The 25,127-nt window shown below is 34.5% G+C and overlaps 1 protein-coding gene across 2 annotated transcripts in view; it reads left to right on the top strand.

Moving 5' to 3' along the window:
• The window catches only part of LOC123868817 (tachykinin-like peptides receptor 86C), a 72,347-nt gene extending 60,298 nt beyond the window's left edge, over positions 1-12,049 (top strand). For both annotated transcript variants that reach the window (XM_045911464.1, XM_045911463.1), the window contains exons 9-11: positions 990-1,093; positions 8,689-8,778; positions 10,797-12,049. In XM_045911464.1, coding sequence (XP_045767420.1) covers positions 990-1,093; positions 8,689-8,732 — 148 coding nt within the window. In that variant the 3' untranslated portion in view covers positions 8,733-8,778; positions 10,797-12,049. The remainder of the gene's footprint in view (positions 1-989; positions 1,094-8,688; positions 8,779-10,796) is intronic.
• The last annotated feature ends 13,078 nt before the right edge of the window (positions 12,050-25,127 follow it).

Here is a 25,127-nt window from a genome sequence, read left to right as displayed (position 1 = left end):
AGTTAAGTATCCTTAGCAAATAAAGCCGATCACACACTTACGAGACAAGCCGCAAGTGATACTGTTTTCAGGACTAGAAATACGTGCAGATAACGAGTTCCGTACCTCAAAATGAAAAATGGAACCCTTATAGAATCACTTTGTTGTTGCCTATGCCCATCCCCGGGATATAAGCTAACTCTGTACCAAATTTCGTCAAAATCGGGTAAATTGTTGGGCCGTGAAAACGTAGCAGACAGACAGACAGACAGACACACTTTAGCATTTATAATATTAAATAGTATGGATTATCTACCTTCAGATTAATTTACCTAGTGTTTTCTATACGTGTAAATTTTATAGTAATTAGGTAAATAGTTAGAATCATATAAATTACCGCGATTGCTTAGTGGTTAAGACGTCCACCTCCTGTACGGGAGGTCGTGGGTTTGATCCCGGGCACGCACCTCAAACTTTTCGAAGTTATGTGCGTTTTAAGAAATTAAATATCACTTGCTTTAACGGTAAAGGAAAATCAGCATACATGAGATTTCTCCATAATGCTCTCAAAGATGTGTATTGTCTGCCAATCCGCACATGGCCAGCGTGGTGGACTATGGCCAAACCCTTCTTATTAACCCACAACTCAAAAAGAGGGGTGTTATAAGCTTGACGTGTCTATCTGTGTATCTGTCTGTGGCATCGTAGCTCTTAAACTAATAAACCGATTTTAATTTAGTTTTTTATGTTTGAAAGGTGGCTTGATCGAGAGTGTTCTAGCTATAATACAAGAAAATCAGTTCAGCCGTTTGAAAGTTATCAGCTCTTTTCTAGTTACTTCGCTTCACTTGTCGGGGGTGTTATATTTTTTTAAATTTACACTTGTTCTGAGAGCAGACCCATGCTCAGTAGTGAGCTGCAGGTGATGGGTTGATCATGATGATATAAATTACCTATCCGTGTGAAGGTAGGTATATAATATACCTACTAATATTAATGTTTATATGCAGGTTTAGAATATACTTCAAGTTAGTGATTTGCTGGTGGCGAGCTTCGAAGACGACGACGCCAAACAACTTGACTAAACAATTCGAGATGAATAAATCCTTCTCCGGTAAGCTGTTTCTTGCGCTAGATTAGTTTATAATGCCACTGAGCAGATTGATTCTTGATTGGTTTTCCAACGATTTTCTTCCTGAAAAACCTTGACTTATTCGGCATACTAGAGCACGCATGCCAGATAATGTAGTATTTTAGAGTTCCGTACCTCAAAAGGAAAAAGGAACCCTTATAGGATTACTTCGTTGTCTGTCTGTCCGTCCGTCTGTCTGTCGTGTATGTCAAGAAAACCTAAACGAAAAGTTACTGGGTACTTCCACTTGACCTAGAATCATGAAATGTGGCAAGTATTAGTCTTATAGCACAAATAAAGGAAAAAACCGAAAACAGTGAATTTGTGGTGACATCACAAAAAAAATTAAAATGTGTAAAAGTAAGATAACTATTAGGTATACCAAGTGGGGTATCATTATGAAAGAACTTATTTTCCTGTACATTCTAAAATGATTTTTATTTATTTTTATGCTTAATAGCTTTTGATTTATCGTGCAAAATGTTGAAAAAATACCTGAGTAGGAATCCTCTCGGCGCGCCCTTCTTTTAAATTTTAGGTGTTTTACGATTACATTATAATTATTGTAAATCTTTATTGTAAAACAATGAGTTTAGGCACTTCTATAGACCGACCCGTAAAAACATTTAGGGTTTGGACTGTGCTTTGGGCATTTTTGAGGATGCTTAGGCCAATCGCTAAGTAAGTACGAGTATATATCATTATTTCAACATCATTCAACTTATATAAACATAACACATAAAATAAATGTCAAAAAACAATATTATCCGCGAGGCATCGTCAAGGTTTGCAGTTTGCACCCATATATCTACTAGTTAGTGTAAAGGCTTACTCGAAAGGGCCGGCACACATGTGGCGGAGCTCAGCGCAGATAATTTTTTCACAATCAAAATATTATCGACATTATCCTCATTGAAATAATATCTAAAATCAATTGTGCATCCGTGCCGATACTCGCGCATCCGCGCGCAGTCCCGCGCGTACTCGCGCATTCTCTGGTAGAAATTCGCGTAATGTGTCACACGATTAGAAAACTTCGCGGGCATGCTTTGCGCTGCGCTCCGCCATGTGTACGCCAGCCCTAAGAAATATTGCGTGGAGTCAAGGCGAAGCAATGAAGATGAAATTCAATTTCCTTTGTAACAATTTAGAAAATTGCAGAATAAGCAAAGGCAAAGCGGAATACGACACGTGTTTCGCTTTGCCTTTTCTTTTTGTGCATTGTGCTGATAGTTTCAGTATTCAGCCCAAGCATAGGGACTAACTTGAAATGTTTTAAGGCTTAAAATTTAAGCAATCCAATCCAATGCATCAGCATGGAGGTGGTTATCAGTATCACCATATATAGTAATAATAGTTTGGGCCATAGACATACAATTTTCGCTTCGCTCAAAGACTGACAAAGCGTTGGAGCGAGAGGTAGTCAGATTAGACCCACTGCCGCGAGCGAAAGCGAGATAGCGAAACAAGATGCCAATAAGTCATTGTTTACGTGAGAAACGGGCCGTAAGAGTTCAGCCTGTTCCAAGTCGAGGTGATTTTTTGCATTTACTAAATAATTTTACGATTAAAACGTAAAATCTATGTCTTGCCACCATTGTTTCTTGTTCAGTGAGCGAATGTGACGTTACAAGACGTTATAATCCGCGTAAATACACGTTTCACAGGTAATTACTGATTATTTATACTAATTGTTTATAATCATTATTTCATCATTTGTTGTTTGAAAATTAGGCAAAATAGCTATTGGAAGCTTAGATGATAGGTTTCCCTTAAGACTTATCATCAAATTACATTGCTAAATGAAGAATTTTTGGATATTTTGTGTAAAATTTAAAAACGTTTGTTTACGATAGGGATTGACGAAGTAATGACGTCACAAGTATCGATAGTCGATAATCGTGTCTACCGGTAGGTTTGATGTGATAGGTTTCATGTGATGTATGTAAAATACAATATAAAACACTAGGTACTTTCCAATAAAAGAAAAGAACGAAATAAATATTTTCACTAATTTTTATTTTATTTAGCGTGACTTAGATTTCATATACAGGGTTAAGGGTAACCCGTACATTACTGTATTTAAGTGCTTATCGGGGAGGTCATTAGCTATGAATTGAGCGCCATATATACTATTTATTTTTATTAACTTGTCACTTAGACATTATATCAGAGTGTTATTGTAATTAATCAAATTAAATTTACTTGCACCCTTTAAAAAAATAAAGGTGGAAAACCAACAAATTCCGGTAATTTATATGAAAATCCCAAAAATTGCTCTATTTCTCAAAAAAAGATTTTTTTAAAACGTCTTTTAATAGTTTTCTATCGAAATATCAATAAAAAATGTTATAAGGGGTTAAAATAACTATAAGTATCTCAGAATTCATTAATAAATTATTTATATAAAATATTAAAGTCATTTCATTAATAAATAATAATCTGTTACCTAGCTTTAGCTTTGTTACTATTTGTGTATTTGAAATGTATTTGATTTTTTAAGATTATAAGATGCTTTTTACTTCACTTCGTTAAACTAACTCATTAGTGTCCTATGATTTCGCCAGTAAGACTATCGATAGTACAAATGCTAAAGTCAGGACAACTCTATTTCACGCACACATTTACGTTTCATTTTTTGTAACACCGTTAATCTGTCACTGTTGGTCTTGTAAGTCTTTGGTTTGGGCCATGTCCAGTGACCGTGGTTCTCCTGCGTATTTCCTCATTTCCATAGCTCGCTGAGGGACTTACAAAACATATTGGTCCAATACTTTAGTGCGTGGGTACTTTCAAATGGTAAAATGAATATATTTTAAAATTCCAAATTACAAGTTACCCCTTGACTGCAATCTTGATGGCGCCATCGATGGAAGTGGGTTAACTCGGAAGGAATTTGGTAGTTTTACTAAACCCATACATATACCTACCCACCTACCCCTTAGGCTTTATCGGTTTCTACACGGCATCGTTCCGGAACGCAAAATCGCTTGGTGGCACGGAATTTACCTATTTAGCCTATTTAAAAATATTATATCAGAGAAACACCGATAATTTCTATTTGAGCGACAAATCACATAGCCTATCAAAATATTAATTAAAGGTTTCGCTTGATTATTATTAAATCGAATAGCTTTGCTTTGAATTCCATGAAAAGCCCATTAATTAACTACCTAGTACATTCGAATAAGAGTACCTACCTATAAGTAAACTAGCTTTTTCCTCGATTTTGTCTCCGTGGATTAATTAATAATGAGGCATCTGTATCGACTATTGTAAAAAGCCTCGATCTTTTAATTTTTTATTTATTTATTTATTTTGATGCATTAAAAAGCTTTGGCTTTCGGAGGTTTTTTATTTTGAATTTATTTTTAAGCGCAAACATTTTTATTGCTCAACTAGCTGACGCCCGTGACTTCGTCCGAGTGGATTTAGGGTTTCCGAAATCCCGTGGGAACTCTTTGGTTTTCCGGGATAAAAAGTAGCCTATGTGCTAATCCAGGATATTATCTATCTCCATTCCAAATTTGAGCTAAATCCGTCCAGTGGTTTTTGCGCGAAGGAATAACAAACATACACACATACACACAAACTCTCGCCTCTATAATATTAGTGTGAGTGTGATAGTGTGATTCCAACAGATTAAAATAAATCCTTTCAAACAGAAAATGAAGATGGAAAGAAAATATCTACGTTATAAAGGCTGATTGAAATTGGTAGTTGGTAGGTGAATATTTGAAATTTGTATATTTTCTTTGTTTAGTACTCAAATTGAAAATGAGATGACTTAGGTACCTATTATTAAATCTGGTCTGTCTAGTCTTTACCGACACTTATTTCAAGGGTGAAAAGGTACGGTGGATAATACTAAATTTATGCCGCAAAACAAAAGCTGGCATTAAAATATAATCATTTTACACAACGTGGTACGTTCTCTAAAAGGCTTGCTTTAATTAAATACGGGGCGTATTTTTAATTTTAATTGGTTGTTTTCTCATATTTCGCTTTTCGGAATGAGTATTTTATTTTATAAATAAAATATGGCACATTTTGTCATGCCATATTCATAATTAATATTTCAATATTATGATCATGAAGTTAAATCAACATACTATGGTCAGTTAAATATAAACCAGGGCAGGGGCAGTTTGAGGCCTGGAGGTTAGGTAATGTAGGGATTTTCCGCGGGTTTGAATAGGTAAGGTAAAAAGGTCCAAAGGTAAAAATAATAAATTAATTAATTATGAAATATAAACTCAAGCGAAACGAGCATCAATTTTTACTCGACTACGGCAAAGCTAAAAGGAAAGGGTTATGATTTTAACAGTCTAAAATTCTAATAAAATATACCAAGCGACAGAAAAACAATTTCACTCTAATATTTCAGCATTTATCAAGACGATCGCAGTCGGGTTTTAGTTTTCAACTTTATTGTACCTACGTTTTAAGTTTTCTTTTTTGTAACCTGTCATTTGTGTTTTGTGATGCAATAATGTATAATATAGGTATCTTGACTGTTCTGCTCAATATTTTGCTTGGCTGTTCTGCGCTTCTGTGAAATTCCCATTACTTACTCATTTTGATATTGTTCTAATATTATATTCTTGTTTTAAGTTAATGAAAGCATTTACAAAATCAGGTTAATTAAAATCATGTTCCTACATAAATTGAATTTTTAAGCGCATTGTAAAGTTAAATCCTCAAAATTTGTAATCTAGAATTTGCCACAAAGAGGTATTAAACAACAAGTCCCCGCAACTGAGACCTTTTGTTCGGGTCCTTTTGTTAGGAGTCTTTTAAAAATTTACGTACCGACGTTTTCAAAAACATGCGTGGGTAAATTATAGACCACAGCTTTAAAAATGTTTACTAGGTAGCTGAGCAGTTACTAGAATTAAAATTTTACCAGATTTTTTATTACTAAACATTATTCTTCACGTTAGGTTATATGTCTACTGAGTAGTTTGAAAGGTTAATAGCTGGCATTTAGGGAAATGTTCATTCAGTACCATAAGTTACTAGGTCTTTAAATTATTGAATAACGTAAAGACCTAGTAACATACAAACCCATCCACTTAGTTTTTGCAAGGAGGACAGACAGATAAATGGACAAAAAATTTACATCTATGATAAATTAATGCTCCTTGCGATTAAATTTTTCAGAGCTATTTTAATGTATCTATAAATTTCGTCCACAGCGCTGCACTGTGTACGTACGGACGACCCTTGCCGTAGCCTGGAGGCGGTGACTGTCAATAATTTAGTTTTGTGCCCGGACGGGAAAAGGGCAAAATAAAGTATTTCATACAAAACTAGATAACACAGTTGGACCCTTCCGGACGCCAGATGTGTATATAATGATAAATATTTTTCATGAACACGAAACCTCTACCTATAGAAAACAAATCCACACAAATTGCATTTTCAGAGATCTATTCTATACCTATATAAAAACGCTCTACACTCTATGAATTTTGTATTCAGTTGTAAAAGCTTGTGTGATTAAACATTTTTGTAGGTAGAGCAAAATATGCTTTTATTAAATTTATTCATGAAACAATTTACGCATTCCACGTGTGAAAATAAGAGATTATTTAATATTTATGCATTTAGTTGAACACACACTAGTTATCATCGATCGGTGTTATTGGCAATTGAGGTAGCGAGATAATTCTATTGTGGTTAGTTAATTGTATCTAAAAGCCAAACTATGATGGCTTTTAGCCAGCGATACAATAAGCAAGTTAAATATTATTGAAACAACCAAGTTAAATATTAGTGTTAAAGTCATTAATTTAAAGGCGGATTTCGACGTTAATATTCCGAAGATAGGGTATTTTTGATGTAAACACGGAAGACAAAACTTTGGGATTTCGTAGTCATTTATAACGTTTATTCAGATGAACGGTTAGATAATAATTTATGTTTATCAACCTTAGGAGAAACAACAACAACATGGTTGGTAAAGAGTAAAGAAAAGTTATTTGCATTCCGACGAAGGAACCGATTATAAATTCATGTTTTTTCACCTTTAGCGAACGAAAAGTGCAAATCTCTTCTTCTAGTGAAATCGCCGTCTACAATAAAACCTCTCGCCAATTCTGAGTAAAACTGATGCCCGCGACACCGCGTGCATGGATTTAGGTTTTTAAAAATCCCGTTGGAGTTTTTAGATTTCGGGGATAGAAAGTAGCATATGTTACTCTTCAGGTATTAAATTATATCCATGCAAAAAATCATGGTGATCCGTTGCTCCGTTGCAGCTTGATTGAAGGAGAAACAATTAACCAACAAACAAACACACTTCGCATTTATAACAGACGGTCCATACTAACTGTAGCAATCTTGCAAGGTTTTGCTTTGTTTGCTAATTGAATGAGGCCGGTATGAAGGCGTAGCGGTCGGCGTAGAGCCGAGAGCGTGCACGTTATTAGGTGTGTATTGGTAGCGTGCCGTACTGTGGTATTCATTGGAATATTGACCAATCAAACTTTTGATCAAACACAATGAAATTTTGAGAAACGTTCTAGAAACAAAAATCTCTTTCATACAGATGTAAATTTCTAGAATATGTCTACAAAATTTTATTGAGTCCGATTGGGTAATATGTTCAAATGACTGACGCATATCAAGACCTTATGATGAGTCGTACACCCATTTTAGGGTGGTGTCACAGATGAAAATGTTACATTTTTATGCTTTGTCTGTAACACCAACAAAAAATCAGTCAAGTGCGAGTCGACTCGGACACGAAGAATTCCGTACCATCATACAAGATATACATAATACCTTTATGTAGAACTCTGCAAATTAATAACGGTCTGCGCCATCCGTATGTGATTTAGTGAATTAAATTTTTCGTGAACACAATTTAATTGTTTTTTGTGTGCTCATAACCACAAATTCACGATATCCGGATTTCCTTTACTTGTGCTATACCTACCTGCCTTTCATGATTCTAGGTCAGCGGGAAGTACCCTATAAGTTTTCTTGACAGGCACGACAGACAGACAGACGATCGATAGACAGACAGACAAGAAAGTGATTCTATAACGGTTCCGTTTTTCCTTTTGAGGTACGGAACCCTGAAAATAAATGCATTTTCTTTCTTTCGTTCTTCCTAATGAGAACCAAACGATATATAGACATCTAAGGAAACATCTCTAGCACTTAGGTTGAGTTCTATATCCGTCCCGTTCTATCTGTCCCGTTCTAACTAAAACTTAAGTCTGAGCGAAGTCAAAGTACGTTCTATAGATCTAAGTCATAATATGGACTGTGAACCTTTCCATTGCAATAAAATAAAGCCTCGATAGCTCAACGATTGAGAAACGGACTGAAATCCGAAAGGTCGGCGGTTCAAACCCCACCAGTTGCACTATTGTCATACCCACTCCTGGCACAAGCTTTACGCTTTGGGGAAAGGGGAGTATTAGTCATGATTAGCATGGCTAATATTCATTAAAAAAAAAAAAACTCGTATGTGTCATCGCTCTCGATCTTTGTCAAGTCAGATAAACAGTAAGATAATAATTTATCTAAACGGAAGTAGGTATATTGTGAATATTTTGTTACAGTGAGCCAGAGGCCCCGCGACGCATCGTCCTTCAGTCGAGCATGACATTCGCAAAGGCGGAGCAATTTGTCCCGCTCATTGCCCGCCAACGGTATTAATTTTTCATATTATTTTCATATTTGCACCTTATTCCTTTCACAGTTTTTGCACTTGACTTTTGCACTCGGGACATTTTGTTTGGATCTCGTTTGAAAAACATTGAGCACGTATTGATACCTGTACCTGCCTACGTTATATTCCTAGACTAAGAATAGTATTTAAAATATATTATTATAAATGCAAAAGTGCGTCTGATTGTCTGTCTGCTAGCTTTTCACGGCTCATCCGTTCAACCGATTTTGACAGTACAAAGATAACTTACAAGTCGGGTACAGCTACGGATATAGGCTACATTTTATCCCGGAAAATCAAAGAGTAATAGTAAATCCACGTGGACAAGGTCGCGAGCACCATTAATTCCGTACGAAAATAGCTAGCACTAGTACTACTAGGATAGAGGCTATTTTTATCCCAAAAATCAAAAAGTTTCCACAGGACCTTTAAAAGACCTAAGTACCTATATAGACGCGGACGTAATCGTGGGCGTCATTTATCTAGTACTAGTGGTAGTAGTTCTTAAAATCTAACTAGCGCATTAAAGTAGGTGTACACATGATAAGTTCATACCACTTATTATGTAAATATAACCTTTTCAATATATAAACATCATTATCACGACGACCCTTTCGTAAACCTACCGACGCGCAAAGGGCTGACAATAACTACGCCCTTATTATAAATTACAATATTTCAGTTTGTATTGGTTTTTCAAATGTTATAAATAATTCTCGATTATTTCTTTATGTAACTCCATATTATACAAGACACTGAATATTCGCCTTCAGTTTCTTGTATAAGATTAGATAGGTACATGCCCCGTTACAGAACACGTATTATCATCATTTATTGCCCAGTAGGTACCTGCTACAATAAATATTTTGTATTGTCCAAACAGGAATTGATCAAGGTTTTGATAAAATTAACGACACAGGTATGAAATTCTGAAAACAAGATCAACACTTTTGTAATAGTTGCTAAGTACTTGCTTACTAATTAATACATTAGTAATTAAATACGTTTAATTTACTTTGTAATCGCAAACGAAAATCTGGTGATGATTAAAAGTTTTGCACAATTAGTATTGTTTGAAACCTTAAAAGGCTTATAACTTGGCTGATATATTTATTTGTTTGTTGTCACAAAGTTTTTGCTTAAACTGTCTGTTCTTTAGAATTTATTGCCAGGGTTGCTGTGAAATGTAACAAAATAAAGTTCTATTTCTTGGAAGAAATTCCAAGACAAAATCTACTTAACTAGGAGCAAGTATATCTACTTATCAGTTTAGTAACAACATTAGCAATATTTTCATTTCTCTTGGGCGATGAAGTTTAATGAAGACTTTAGTAATTTACATAACTCAAAATTTAAAAAACCCCCGGCACAAAAACTTCTACAAGAAAACTAGAAAATAGCTGAAATTTATAACACCCCCGACAAGTGAAGGTTACAGTAATTAGAAAATAGCTGATAACTTTCAAACGGCTGAACCAATTTCTTCGATTATTTATTATAGCTAAGAACACTCTCGATCAAGCCACCTTTCAAACAAAAAAACTAAATTAAAAGCGGTTCATTCTTTTAGAAGCTACGATGCCACAGACAGATACATACAGACATCAAACTTATAACAACCCTCTTTTTGGGTCGGGGGTTAATAAACACACCACAACACCAACACACTGCGTTGCTTGCAGTAGGTACAGTACAACCAAATTAATAATGCGCATGCAGATCTTTGCTAATTGTCGTATTCCGAATCATTGAATCGTAAGAGCCCTAAACAATGCACTTGCATTTTGCACCTTGTTATAAACAAATAGGAGTCAATATCATTTGTATCATACGACCGTTGCCGAACAGTGACGAAGATTTCTATGCGCATTATTAATTTGGTTGTACTGTACGAATGTTAATGCCATAGGTACGCGCGAACACCATCCGTAGGAGGAATTCCCGCCCTAGCCATCGCCTGTCTAAAATCGGTACCTATTGTCTTTTTTCTGTTGGCAGACTCCTCGAACGGCACTTTGCCTCTGCCAAATGGCGGCCTAGTGAGGACAAATCCTAGCGGGGACTCTGACTGCGAAAACCGATGCCATGTGTGTGAAGATAAATTATAAGTGCTTTTGACGAACTCTTTTAAATAAACAAATGTAAATAATTTGTACGCAATTTTCTGAAACATCTTTCTTACAAATCTATTTAGTGAGTAATGTGCCATGTCATGATTTAAGATAAAATTATGGGCTCTGTTTAAAAAGTTTTCAGTTTTAAAATTATTTCGTAGTTTAGATCTAACTGCATCATACAAGTAGGTATCTTATTGTAATATATTTTATAGCTCTTGTTTACTGTTCAGATATTGAATTCTGTTTAAAAAAAGTTGTATTTAAAACAATCTTTGCTAAGTTTTTATTTCCTACTCGGTTATCAATTGTTTTTATTTAGCTTTTTATACATTTAATAATAAAAAAGTACCAAGACCTAAGCGGAGTGAACGAGAGTGAAGTAACTTCAATCAGTATTTGAAACGCACACACACGTGATGTTTAACTTGCAATGACACAACGACGCAACGACGAGCGGTTTACTTTCTTAACATAATAAGGCTGTGTACATAATACGTATTACATACTACGTAGTTCTAGTACTGATTAAAGATCAACGAGTTTCTGCACTCTCGTTCACTCTAACGTAATGACGATCTAATGTTTGATATTTTTTGTGATTGATAGGTATGTTATTTTAGTAAGTATACGTTTCAATTAATTAAATAAGGAAAATTGTATATACTTGATATAATAATGCTTTAATTTATTAATGCCGCTGTGTAAATTTATCAGACAAAATATTTAATTTAAAAACACTTAAGTATAATTATGTAGGATATCAATAGTGGTAATAATAATTTATAATTTTCTCTAAACATTTCTTGTCAAAATATACGTATTAAATAATATAATGTAAATAAATAAAACTACTTGGTAAGTTTTAATGAACTAGGTGTGCAGATACTGCAATAGTATTGATTTGGGCGTTTAAGTAACCTACTTGTACGTTTCGTACCTATGTACGAAATTTGCACACTTTGATACCTTATCTGGATACATTTATTCTGCTTGAACTTGTAATATTTTTTATGTCCATCAAAAGCAGATCTAATAGTTAGGTAGATTCACCTATATTTTTACTGTGTAAGATTCTACGTAGGTTTGTAAGTTATTATCTAATGTTATTATAACATGCCTATGATACGCAGAACGTTAAGAGAGCTCTCTCCGTCACTCGTTTCATACCATTTCATACAATCGTAGTTTCAATTTCATTTGAATATTAAGCAACCAAAGTCCATGAAATTTTGCAGACATATTCTAGAAACTAATATCTATGTCTGTGGTTTTCCAGATTTCTGTTAAAATATTCGGTTTCAAAGTTACGCGGTCTTAAAATTTTCATACAAATCTTTGAGCCTCTGTAATTTTCAAACTACATATTTTTAGAAAAATCTAAAACACCACAGACACAGATATTAGTTTCTAGAATATGTCTGCAAAATTTCATGGACTTTGGTTGCTTAATATTCAAATTAAATTGGAACTACGATTGTATGAAATGGTATGAAACGAGTGACGGAGAGAGCCCTGTTAAGACGAAGCCATTGACATAATAAAATATTTATGATTGATAATTGATACAGAAATAAATAATTATCAATCATAAATCAATCAATTTCATATTAACCTTGAAATATTTTTGTACTAACAATTGATACAACAACATTACAAGGTGAAAAAAAAATAAGATTCATGCCAAGACAATATTTTAAAACAAAAGGTTTAAGTATTTACGTAAGTCAAGCCTAAATTAATTATTTACTGTAGATATAAAATAGTTTTAGTTCATAAAAATGTAATAAGCTTTTTCATTAAATATTTTAATATCTCTTTCTTGAATAAATGATTGTTAATGTTAACAAACTGTTTTATTTCATATATTTCTTTCAGAGGGGGTTATTCGTAGTCTGCTTCAAACATAGTCTGGCGTCGTACTCCTTCAGTAGTTTCAATGTGGAGTGTGGTGCATGCACAGATAGACTAAAGTGAAATTAAAAAAAAATGTTTATATATGCTTAAATATATTACATTTATAATCCTATTTATAATACCATCGAAATAATTTTTAAATTATGTTATAATGTACCGCAATTACTATAATATTTTGAATGTTTCCTGGGATTAGTAAATTACTAATAACTCAAAATTTAAAAACCCCCGACACAAAGACCTCTATAAGAAAACTAGAAAAGAGCTGATAACTTTCAAACGGCTGAACCGATTTTCTTGGATTATAGCTAAGAACACTCTCGATTAAGCCACCTTTCAACCAAAAAAAAAAACTAAATTAAAATCGGTTCATTTTTTAGGAGTTACGATGCCACAGACAGATACACAGATACACACGTCAAACTTATAATAACACCCCTCTTTTTGGGTCGGGGGTTAATAACATGTTAAATGGTTTAGCTTAAGTAGGTATATCTTGGAAAAGAAAAAAAGAGGAAAAGCTACTAAAGCCCGAGTAGAGGCGACGACAAGGTCGGAAAAGATCTAGTTGATGGAAATTTCTCTTGTTTTGTATACTCAGTGAAATTGGTGTTTATTCAATTTCATTGGTGTTAATAAAGTATAGACGAATAACAAAAAGCTAATACCAATATCGAATCATTGTGGATAGTCATTTTGTTGAATAATATTGTTCGTTGTATTTTTATTTTTTGGCAATAATAAATTGTAATATAAGAGCCCGCAAGGCCAGACCTACGTTATTCTATGAAAGCTGAAAGTTTCTTTGCGTATTGTCCCCAACACAGGGAGGAGCGATTCCCGACTATCAAGTTTGGATCATGGTGGCTTTGGCAGATAACAAGAAACAAAGGTGTAAAAAATCTTACGTCAAAGTAGAAGTAGCAGTGGTTTTTTTTCAATATTAGGACTCTTTGAGCTACTTGACCGCGATGCACGCCAGCGAAAATACTGGTGATATAGAAGCTGGCCTCCTAAGATGTTTAGAAAAAGGAACGAGTTCCCACGGGATTTTTACAAATCTAAATCTACGCGGATAGAGTAGCACGCATCAGGTAATAAATAATAAAAAAGTAGTAATAAGTCAGAATATTGGTAAAAGCGTTAAATCGAATAAATCTGGTTGATTTATGTTACTCTACTTAGATAATAAAATTTAAGAACCTCGTCAACAGTAGGAACAACAGTTCCTTGGGGCAAATAGTGAGCTACAGCAATCGCGTGGGATTATTGGACTAGCAGGCTACAAACCAAAGGTAAATTTAAAGAGACGTAATCTAAATCCGACATCGAGAAGTACTCAGCTAAGAAGGTTTTTGGTTTTTTACGAACTCTCGACGCAACAGTGCGTAGGAGGTGTGTCTCACAAGTAAAAATGCTTTTAGGTTTGATTTCCATTGAGAACAGTTAGTACATACTTAGTATTAGTAGTCTTTCTGTAGATATGTTATTAATTCTTTGTTATTTATCAAATTCATGTTACTTTAGCTTTTTTTATTATAGCAGACGTTTAATTAAATATTATAATTTTTTAGTTGATCTTATTTTATTATTAGATGATGATGATATTTTTAAAGAGGCATACAACCTTTACTCATTTATAACTTTCTTCTGATTATGCTGCAAGTTGCATTTTATTCTGAAATTTCCATTCGGCTATTTCTTTCAGGGCTTCTTTTTTTTTGCTCAATTCCTTTGCATTGTGCGGCTGCTATGACAAGTATGTCATCGGCAAATGCTTGGATAATATGTGTGTCCAGACTAAAATCAAGCGTATAGTCAGTTCACATCAGCACCATGTACACCTATACCTACTGCCATAATTGTAAATACCCTGTAAAGTGTAAATATCCGTAACGTCAATAATAAACTATGTAACTGTATACAGTACAGCGTTATTTCATTGGAGTCAGAGCATATAGGTACACAGCAACAAAGGTCCTCCGATATCCATCCCCGAGATGCAAGCTTTCACTAAAATCGCTTTGACAGATGGACCGTGAAAAGCTAGCAGACAGACATTTTCACATTTATAACATTAGTATGGATTCGAATCTCTTCCTTTCAAGTTGATTGTAAGTGACGGATGGACGGACGGCCACGCCAGACTCCAGACGAATTTAGTCGCATTATGGATTTCTTTGTAACCTTTTATTATTATGGAACCCTAAAAATCGAGGATGACTGGAAATAATCGCGGCGATACGCATCCGTAAAAAATAATATGTAATCGACAAGTTTATAATATTATACTCAAAAACTTTGGCGGTGTAGGCAACGAAAGTCCACGTTGCGTTGAGTTTTGTACCTGCGAGAGAATACAATTATGTAATACTAGCTGTGCCCGCGACTTCGTTCGCGTGGAATAGCTCTCAGCGCGCTTTATATAGCCACGGACGCTCAGGCGCGAGGCGTGTAGTACGTACTCTGTACGTTAAAAATGTTCGCCGTGATTCTTTAAATTGACATAACTTTTTTATTTATAAACCGATTGACATGAAATAAACACTAAATGTTAAGTGAAGCTTATTAAAATATATTAGTGAAAATCGTATCTAAATCGAATAAGCCGTTTCTGATATTAGCGTGCACAAACACACAGACAAACAGACAAAAAAAAATTAATTACAATTTCGGGTTCGACATCGATATAATAATAACCCCTGCTACTTTTTTTTTATATATTTCCATTGTACAGACACCACTTTTCTACAATTTTATTATATGTGTAGATTAGGGGAATAATGGGATTAGTACTTTGCCAGTGATAGAGAATTTATTATTTATTTAATTCCCTAGTAGGTACTCCCATTAAAGCGAAACGGTTTTCACCTAAGTATGGTCAATGCAATAAATAGCGCAGTTTAAAAAAACGCTATTAAAAATAGTAAACAGTCTTAATGAAAATGTCCTTGGAGCAATGAAATCATAAAATAGAAGCAGTCGCAAACAACTTTTACCATAAAGACATACACAAACATATTTCTAGAAAAGTGTAAGCTAGTTTATCGCTCCCAAGAGCCTCCCAAGGGCCTCTAGCAAGAGTACCTTTTATAATTCCTACTTTATAAATAAAACTTCAGACGACAGGTAGGTATTATATAATAAAAGTAGATTTACACCAAGTACGTACACGTGACATGCGCATAGTGACGCTCATGAATCCGTAGACATAACTGCACGCATTACGTCTACGTTAACGTTCACGCCACGCAAGTGGTATGCCATGTCTCATACAGTTCCATACATTACAACGCAATGGTACGCGCTACTCAACTCTTACGCGACTCTTACGCGGCCTGTTTGGCCGGCGCTTTATAGCCGATTCACACCAATTGCGTATGCAGCACGTACACGTGACACGTGCGTAGTGACGCACGTGAACCCATAGAAGTAACTGCACGCATTACGTCTACGTCAACGTTCACGCCACGCAAGCGGTAGGTATGCCACGTTTCATACAGTTTCATACATTACAACGTAATGGTACGCGCTACGTCTACGCTTACGCAAACTGTGTGAACGAGCTCTTAATGTCACTGGTGGTAAATTGTATAGATCGGACCGTTGCAATGGTTGTCTAGTTAAAGCTTGAACAGCGCGCAAAATGATGGTCAAACCGATGCTCATCCGATACAATATTATTTGATGTGAAGGTTTACAATGTATTTATATCTTTTAGAAATCAGTGATTTAAAAAAAACATTATAGGTAAGCGCTTGACTACAATCACACCTGATGGAAAGTGATGAGGTGGCCTAAGATGGGACGCGTTTACCAAGAAAAGGATTGTAATTGGTAGGAAACACAGATCGCGGGAGAGTATTACAAACGTTAGTCACGCGTATGAGGAATGATGACGCAAAACGTTTCGTGCGTGTAGATGGAATGTCGACGACATAAGGATGGAAAATCGCCCGACGTCTTGCGGTTCGGTGGTAAAATGATGAAAGAGGGACGAAACTTCCTGTGCACTCTCTGAAATATAAATATAGGTAATCAAATTTATACAAATTTGAATGGTAGAAATTGAAACATCGTCAAATGGAACCTTTTCTTAGCTCGTTTAGATACCACCAATTAAGGTAGGATGAAGATATCCGAAAGCAGCGATTGAATGTTTAAGGCCGAGGCTTAGGAAAAGCTTATATTAAACGTGATTACTTAGGGTGATTATAAACTGTTCTTCGACTAGCGAAATCGTGTCAGTGTGTCAAGACGTCTTCCTTAAACTTCCTAAGGTCTTCTAGTCTTTCTTTAAATTCTTACATCTTCCTCGTTGAGAGATGTCTGAATAACAATAATTAAGTACACCTAAATTGTTTAAATAACGTCACATTCTTCCTTTGTTCTTGTTAGGTACCGACCTAGGACCATCTATCTTGTAACGTCTGCTAGTCATTACGTGTAATGGAGGATCTATACATTACCAGCAACATGTACGACATTGTACACTGTCTTGAATGTTTCACAACCATAATAATCAGCTAAACGGTAAGTAGCTATTCTTCCCGGGACAGAAGGGACTTTATTTCGTACAAAAACCTTTTAGTAAGACGCTTACAACCTTACCTAACCTTAAAAATACAACCTTATTTTTCAATATTAAGATTATACTTACCCAATTACGTTTTATAACCAACCCTAATATTTTAATAAAATCCGGCCAAGTTCGAGTCAGACTCGCGCACCGAGAGTTCCGTACTGGAGTAATTTTTCCGACATTTTGCACGATAAATCGAAAACTATTTACTATGCATAAAAATAAATAAAAATCTGTTTCTGTTTTAGGATATACAGGTAAAGCCCTTTCATATGATACCCCACTTCGTATAGTTAGTTATCTTACTTTGAAAATTGAGACACATTTTAATTTTTTTTAATGATGTAACCAAAATTTCACGATTTTCTGATTTATTCCTTTACTTGTGCTATAAGACCTACCTACCTGCCAAATTTCATGATTCTAGGTCAACGGGAAGTTCCCTATAGGTTTTCTTGACAGACACGACGGACGGACATACAGACAACAAAGTGATCCTACAAGAGTTCCGTTTTTCCTTTTGAGGTACGGAACCCTAAAAAGAATAATTCTTTGGAAGATTCGTGAATTGGAGGGATTGCATAGCTCATACATAGCTCATCGTTATTTTTTGTAGCATTGAAATCTTCACAAATTTGACACTTTACAACTCAATACTCGGATAAAATAAGTTACGCTCTTGACTATACCAGAGACTACATACAACAGTATAATTAGGTTTGGATTACACAGTAGAGGGTCTTTGCAAATTAGATAATTCTAATTTGCATGAAATGTGTGTTAATATTTCCGACAGGGTTAATTTCCAGTCAAATTGCAAATTCTGTTAGAATAATAAATTTTATATTGTGATAAAATACTGTAGGTTACCTTTAAGGTAGTTACCTTTAAGAACTGTTATCTTTTAAGTAGTACTAATAACTAAGTAGATGTCATTTTTAACCCCCGACCCAAAAAGAGGGGTGTTATAAGTTTGACGTGTGTATCTGTGTATCTGTGTATCTGTTTGTGGCATCGTAGCGCCTAAACGAATGAACCGATTTTAATTTAGTTTTTTTTGTTTGAAAGGTGGCTTGATCGAGAGTGTTCTTAGCTATAATCCAAAAAAATTGGTTCAGCCGTTTAAGAGTTATCAGCTCTTTTCTAGTTTTCTTGTAGAAAAGAAGGTTAGATAACCGTTAGGTTCATAATATTATGTCAATTGACAAATGTCAAGCTGTCAAGATGGACGTTGCCTTGATACATAATTATTTATTTGAAAATGATGTTTTGGAAAACTCAGATACTTTGGATCGTAGGCGCGGAATAGTCCAAGAAAATCGGTTCAGCCGTTTGAAAGTTATCAGGTCTTTTCTAGTTACTGTAACCTTCACTTGTCAGGGTGTTATAAATTTTTAATTTACACTTGTATTATTATTATTATTTATTATTTCGTCAAAATTCCTCAGTGCCCTGGAGTAAAAGTCTTCTATCTGTGCGTGTTGCCAGTGATAACAAACATATGGATCTGAAACAATGTCGCTAACTATGGCTTTCATTAAAAAGCTCACTCAGTGGGCGTTATAGAGAGAACTGCTGAAAACTCTACATAAACGTGATTCATATCTGGACATGTAATCGTACTTTTTTTTTGAGATTTTTTTAATAAAACTATTTTATGCATAAATATATACACAAAATTATTACTGTACAAGCCCGGCCCGCGCTGAACAGCCAGGCTCACTCTTTACTCAAAGAATGAGCCAGCATAGTAATAAGCTTTATTCTTATATTGAATCCCATAGATTTGGTTAGTTATCCAATAAGCAGATACTCTTAGCTTCAATTCCATTATAGCATCCAATAAGGAAGGAACGGTAAAGCGTAATCATTAAAAGCTCTATAAATATAAATTGGAAGGCAGGATAGATATTTTTTTCTCTTCACGTATTTTCAATTTCCGGTATAAATTATATTTGTAAATTTTAAGTAGGTAGGTACGTTACTTATTTAACGCTTTTACGATTTTAAGTGAAGCTGAAATCCTTATTGTTGATAAAATTATCATATTTATTCTTTCACTGTGTATCATATCAATCTCTCTGAGTAATGTGGGTCTAGTTGTACAGCGAATATTAGTGGAATATACTGGTTTTCGCAATTAACTCGGCACTTATTAATATTTCAAAAGCTCTTCCAATTGTACCTACCTAATATTTAACAACTACATAGCACAAAACATAATAAAATTATTGTTAACTTTTTGCCATCAAATACAATACCTAACTTCCAAAGGAATGTGATGTCAGGATAAGAAGAATCCAATTACTTTCTCAGAAATAAAGACTGACGTTGATGAACTTAAATTAATACGAGATTTCAGACACAGTACAAAAGTGGAAAGGTAAAACAACAGAGGCATAAATCCCTAACAAATTAATCAACTTTGTGATGCTCAAGAAAATGTATATACTTAATGATATTTTATTATTTTGTATATTTCGTGATGAAAAAGACTGAGACAAGTGTAAATTAAAAATTTATAATACCCCCGACAAGTGAAGGTTACAGTAATAACTAGAAAAGAGTTGATAACTTTCAAACGGCTGAACCGATTTTGTTGGATTATAGCTAAGAACACTCTCGATCAAGCCACCTTTCAAACAAAAAAAAAACTAAATTAAAATTGGTTCATTAGTTTAGGAGCTACGATGCCACCGACAGATACACAGATACACATATATACACACGTCAAACTTATAACACCCCTCTTTTTGGGTCGGGGGTTAAAAATGGAATAAAAGAGCTTTAAAAAATGTCAATAATTTAAAGTTAGGAAAAAGTAGGTAAGTACTTATCTCAATCTCTCTAATCTCGAAATTATAAGGTTCATATATAAAACGATATAGCAATCTACAAAATAAGTTAGTTCACAAGGCAGATTTTTATACTCTGTAGCTTTAATCTTAAGATTACGTAATTAATTACTTTCTTATAAGATTCTTATTCGAACTTGGCTTCGACACACGACCGTGTTGTCTTGATCACCCATCATTAAGCTAGTGAGTAAACTTTAAAATTTTATGGGTGTCTGGCGGGGGTTACCACGATATTGTCTGGCAATGTGCGACGTGATTTCTAATACTATTCCACTTGTACTAAACTTGCACTTTGTACTTTGACGAAAGATTTTTTGCTACCTGCCAACATCACGATGATCCAAACTTCATAGTCGCTGATCTGTCGTCCCTATGTTGGGGACACAGACCACTTAACCTGTGGTTTTCTATGGTTGGGGACAACCCACAGAGAAACTTTCAGCTTTTATAAAATAATGAAAGTCTGGCCCTGGCAGGCTCTTTCTCAATCAAAAAGTGAAGATACCTACAATGGTACCTACTTTGAATGAATTAATTGACTTTGACTAAGTATGTATTACACATTCACATCCGAAGTAATCGGAACTGCTATTACCTAATTCTAGATGGTTTTAACTACGGATCTTTGGGAGTAAGTGTACAGAATTAATGCAATATCACGGCGCCAGCTGCGTTTTATTACTGAAAGCGTAGCAAACATACAATTGTATGTGCGTAGGTAGATTTTATAGGCATAAAGGCCTACGAATTTTTACAGCCTAACTACTATACTTTACTATACTATACTATAATTTACAGCCAACTGTTTAAGGCACCTACGTAACATTCACGAACACTGTTCCACAAAACTGCAACTTGCAAGAACATCGAACAATTATACCTACCAACAAAAAGATGAAGCAGCTGCGATCAATCTCGATGCTTAATTTAATTAAAATAAGTGAATAGGTAACTTAGGTAAGTGATCTTAACTCATCTTAGACACATCATTACTTTACGTCAGGTCAAGCGTGCCCCCATAAACTTTATAGCGACACGCTTGAAAAAACTTCTCACTAAGGGCCAGTGCATACAGACGGAGTGCAGTTGAACCAAGTATTTTTAGTTGCCTAGAAGTTGCTTATTTACTCTTGACTTGAAGGTACCCATAATAAAAGTGGAAGGTAAACCTAATGCCGGAAGGGCGTTCTATATCCTAGCGGTTTGGATTAGAAACGAGGAAGCAAATCGCTTCGTACTTGTTCGGGGAATTTCAACTAATTACGGATGCATATCTTGACGATGCTTTGCAGTACGATGTTAGAAAGGTGAAGGAAGAACCAGGTCAAAGAGCTCTTGTGGACACTCTCCGAAATATAATATCATGTAAAATAATTCAACATTTCAAGTTTCTAGATCCAGTAAGTTTGAACTGTATGTTGATAGGTATGTTAATTAGTCAGTTTCTACTCTTATAAGAGTTCGTATAAATAAATAAATAAAATAAAAATAATTTATTTCGACCATAAATTGTTAGTAATAACACACACCTTAAAACTAATGTTAGTGATCTTATAACTATTAATATCACGTATAGATAGTTTCAAATGATAACAGTTGAAGAGATTTGAGAGTGCGTGGTTTGTGACATCCCACTTAGTTGCTTCTTCAAAGTTCCTAAGATTCTGTCTAGACATTTCTTGATTTGAGATAAAATCTGAAATCAAGAAAAGTTGAAGAGTAGGTGTTAAATATCTGCAAGCGACAGTAAGGAGAAAAAATTCTTTTAGAACTCGCACTTTAAGCAAATAACTGAATTTCACTGTAGTGCCATTTGCAAATACACCCTTCGATAATATTATTTCGCTACCCATGTCACCTTAGCAGGCTAAGACAACGTCTAAGCGATGTTTTGTCACTGTGGAAACGTTTATTGAATATTCAATGAAGTAGGTATCTATCGTATAGTTGGAGTATTACTGAGTATTTACTATAACAAAGTACCTGCTTAAGTTTACAACATAGCAAGCAAGCACATGTATTTGAAAGCCTTTTTTGGAAAAAAGCAGACATTTGAAAATTAAAGGTACAGGAAAACAAGAGGCTTGTCGAAATTTTTAGTAATGTCAATCAAAATCCTTACTACTGACTTAAAAACCGGGTGCTAGTCGGGCCCTCGCCTTCGGCTCGAGTAGATAAACATCTCGGATAAAATGGTTGCATGCCCATGCTACACAATCTACTTCTTTATTCAGCATCTATTATTTCCATCTACTTAACTAAAAATCTGATTGTTAATACAGACTCACAACGGACATATTGTGTCAGACAGTTGTAAATTGTAAATTACTAATATAAAGTAAACTATTTGGTTCTTGGGACGTTTTGAGATGAGATTTAATTAAATTACATTTCGGGTCTTGGAGAATAGTTAAGTGACAGGCGACAGTAAATTATGGATATATTTTTTATTAGCTTTCGCATCTGCAGTTCTTCATTTAAAAAGACTATTTTTTTTTTTACAGTCTTACTGCCAAACTTAATTAAGTTTACTTTTAAAATGGCAGTTTGATCGAGATTAATTATTTTGGTTCACGAACGAAAAAGGTTTACATAAAAATACGTCTCATAAAACATTGCAGAATGCAGATGTAGCTGGATCTACATAAAAACGTATGAGCAAAATGTTACAATACCACAGATCCACAGAATTATAAACAAGGTTATAGAAATAACATCTACTGTCTTTAATACTGGGATATAGTGCGACCGATTTTAAGTAACACTTTTTTAAAACAGAAGTAATTTGATTATTTCAAGGATTCAAAGTTATAATTGTATTGCTATAAATTTATAACTTAGAAAGGTTTGTTTTTCACAATGCAAATACGCACTAATATTTTAATAGACATGCGTGGACAAGGTAGGTAAAGAGTTAAGGAGCGAAAGGACCCTTAGGTACCATTTCTGTACCTATTTTGAATTCTGCGACATAGGTACCTAAACTTATCTTGCAGCCTATGTGGCTTATAATTTTTCAATCAACGTAGTTCAAAGCATAGGTAGAAAGATTAAGAGGGCTCTCTCCGTCACTCGTTTCATACAATCGTAGTTCCAATTTCATTTGAATATTAAGCAACCAAAGTCCATGAAATTTTGCAGACATATTCTAGAAACTAATATCTATGTCTGTGGTTTTCCAGATTTCTGTTAAAATATTCGGTTTCAAAGTTACGCGGTCTTAAAAATTTTCATAGAAATCTTTGAGCCCCTGTAATTTTAAAACTACATATTTTTAGAATTTTTTTTTTATAAAAATCTAAAACACCACAGACACAGATATTAGTTTCTAGAATATGTCTGCAAAATTTCATGGACTTTGGTTGCTTAATATTCAAATGAAATTGGAACTACGATTGTATGAAACGAGTGACGGAGAGAGCCCTGTTAAATAAGAAAAATAACCATAATAAACTACATAAACAAAAGTTCTTATTTCAACCTATATGAATGTATGGTGCCTACTCTAGTTCGTCTATGTACTTACTCGTATATCCACTATTATCTTGCTTCTTAATTTACCGATTCGCATGCGGTTTTTCGAGACAGCATTAAAATTTTATAGAACGACAATCTGCCGATGATTGTTGCTACATTTTGAATTATTTATATTTTATTGGCCCTGAGGCATGCCGCAATATTGCAATCTTGCTCTGGCGTAAATGAAGCTTTATCAAAGTACGATTAAGGTGTCATTAAATACATGGGTCTATAAAAATTATATACTTTGTAAAGGTGCTTTTTCCTAACTCAGAGTTTAATTGCCCTCATTTTCACACTTACCTAAATTAATATTCACTGATTGCCTTCATTGGTTCACGTTTAACCTCATTCACTTAACGTGTTTGATCGCTGCTTTGGTCCATCGCATTAATTTTAACCCTTTATAGGGATTTATGGATAGAGGGCGACCTGACCTATGTCTAATCGTGGGACAGTTAAGTAAATTGATTAAATTAGTTCAGGCTTAGATTTACCCGAACTAATACTAATTTATTTAACGTATGTTGTTGAAAACTTGTTACTATAGTAAGAAGAAACTTACTTATTGATATATTCTCTATTGTACAGCGTAAGCCACTAAGTCTAGATACTTCAGATTTTGCATGAAGATTTACTTTAAAACGTAGACACTCACTAATACACGATTTTCAGATACCTATCTGAGCAAACTTGGGGCGGTCCAACTAGAATTGATATAAAAAGCGTGGAGGAAACCCTTTTCCTTTAAAAAAATTGGGTCCTAATTATTCCGCTTGAGATTCTTTTACTCGTACTTGTAAGTATACAAAATTGTATCTATTATTTGCGCGTAGAAATTACGTAGCAGTGCCGCTACGTAAGCTCTACGCAGGTTTATATGTACCTACCCTTCCACCAGTTGATCCTGTATTGTACTGATTTTGATATTTGGCACAGATATACCTTGCATTCCTGGGAAGGGCATTACACAAAGAAGTATCTTTGTGTAAAAAAAGTATTTTGTCCAAGGTGCAGCGTTTATTTCAGAGACGGATATCTTTATCTTTTTCTATCTACTTTTTATTCCGGAAAATGGGAGATTTTGGATGGGATTTTTAAAAAATCTAAATCCTCGTGGACAAAGTTTAGGGTATCATCTAGTTATTTATATTATTATTATTATTATAAAGAAGTTAAGTTTGGAAGTTTGTATTTAGGGGGTAAGTTTTGGAAATAACGATCTGATTTCGAAAATACTTTTTTTTTTATAAAGAATATTAATCATGCTATCATGACTAATACCCCCTTTCCGCTCCAATTAAGCGCAAAGCTTGTGTTAGAAGTGGGTACGACAATA

The sequence above is a fragment of the Maniola jurtina genome, chromosome 10 (assembly GCF_905333055.1).
Source record: "Maniola jurtina chromosome 10, ilManJurt1.1, whole genome shotgun sequence".
Lineage (NCBI taxonomy): Eukaryota > Metazoa > Arthropoda > Insecta > Lepidoptera > Nymphalidae > Maniola > Maniola jurtina.
Note: the sequence above shows the minus strand (reverse complement) of the source record. Positions and strands in the feature narration are given on the sequence as shown.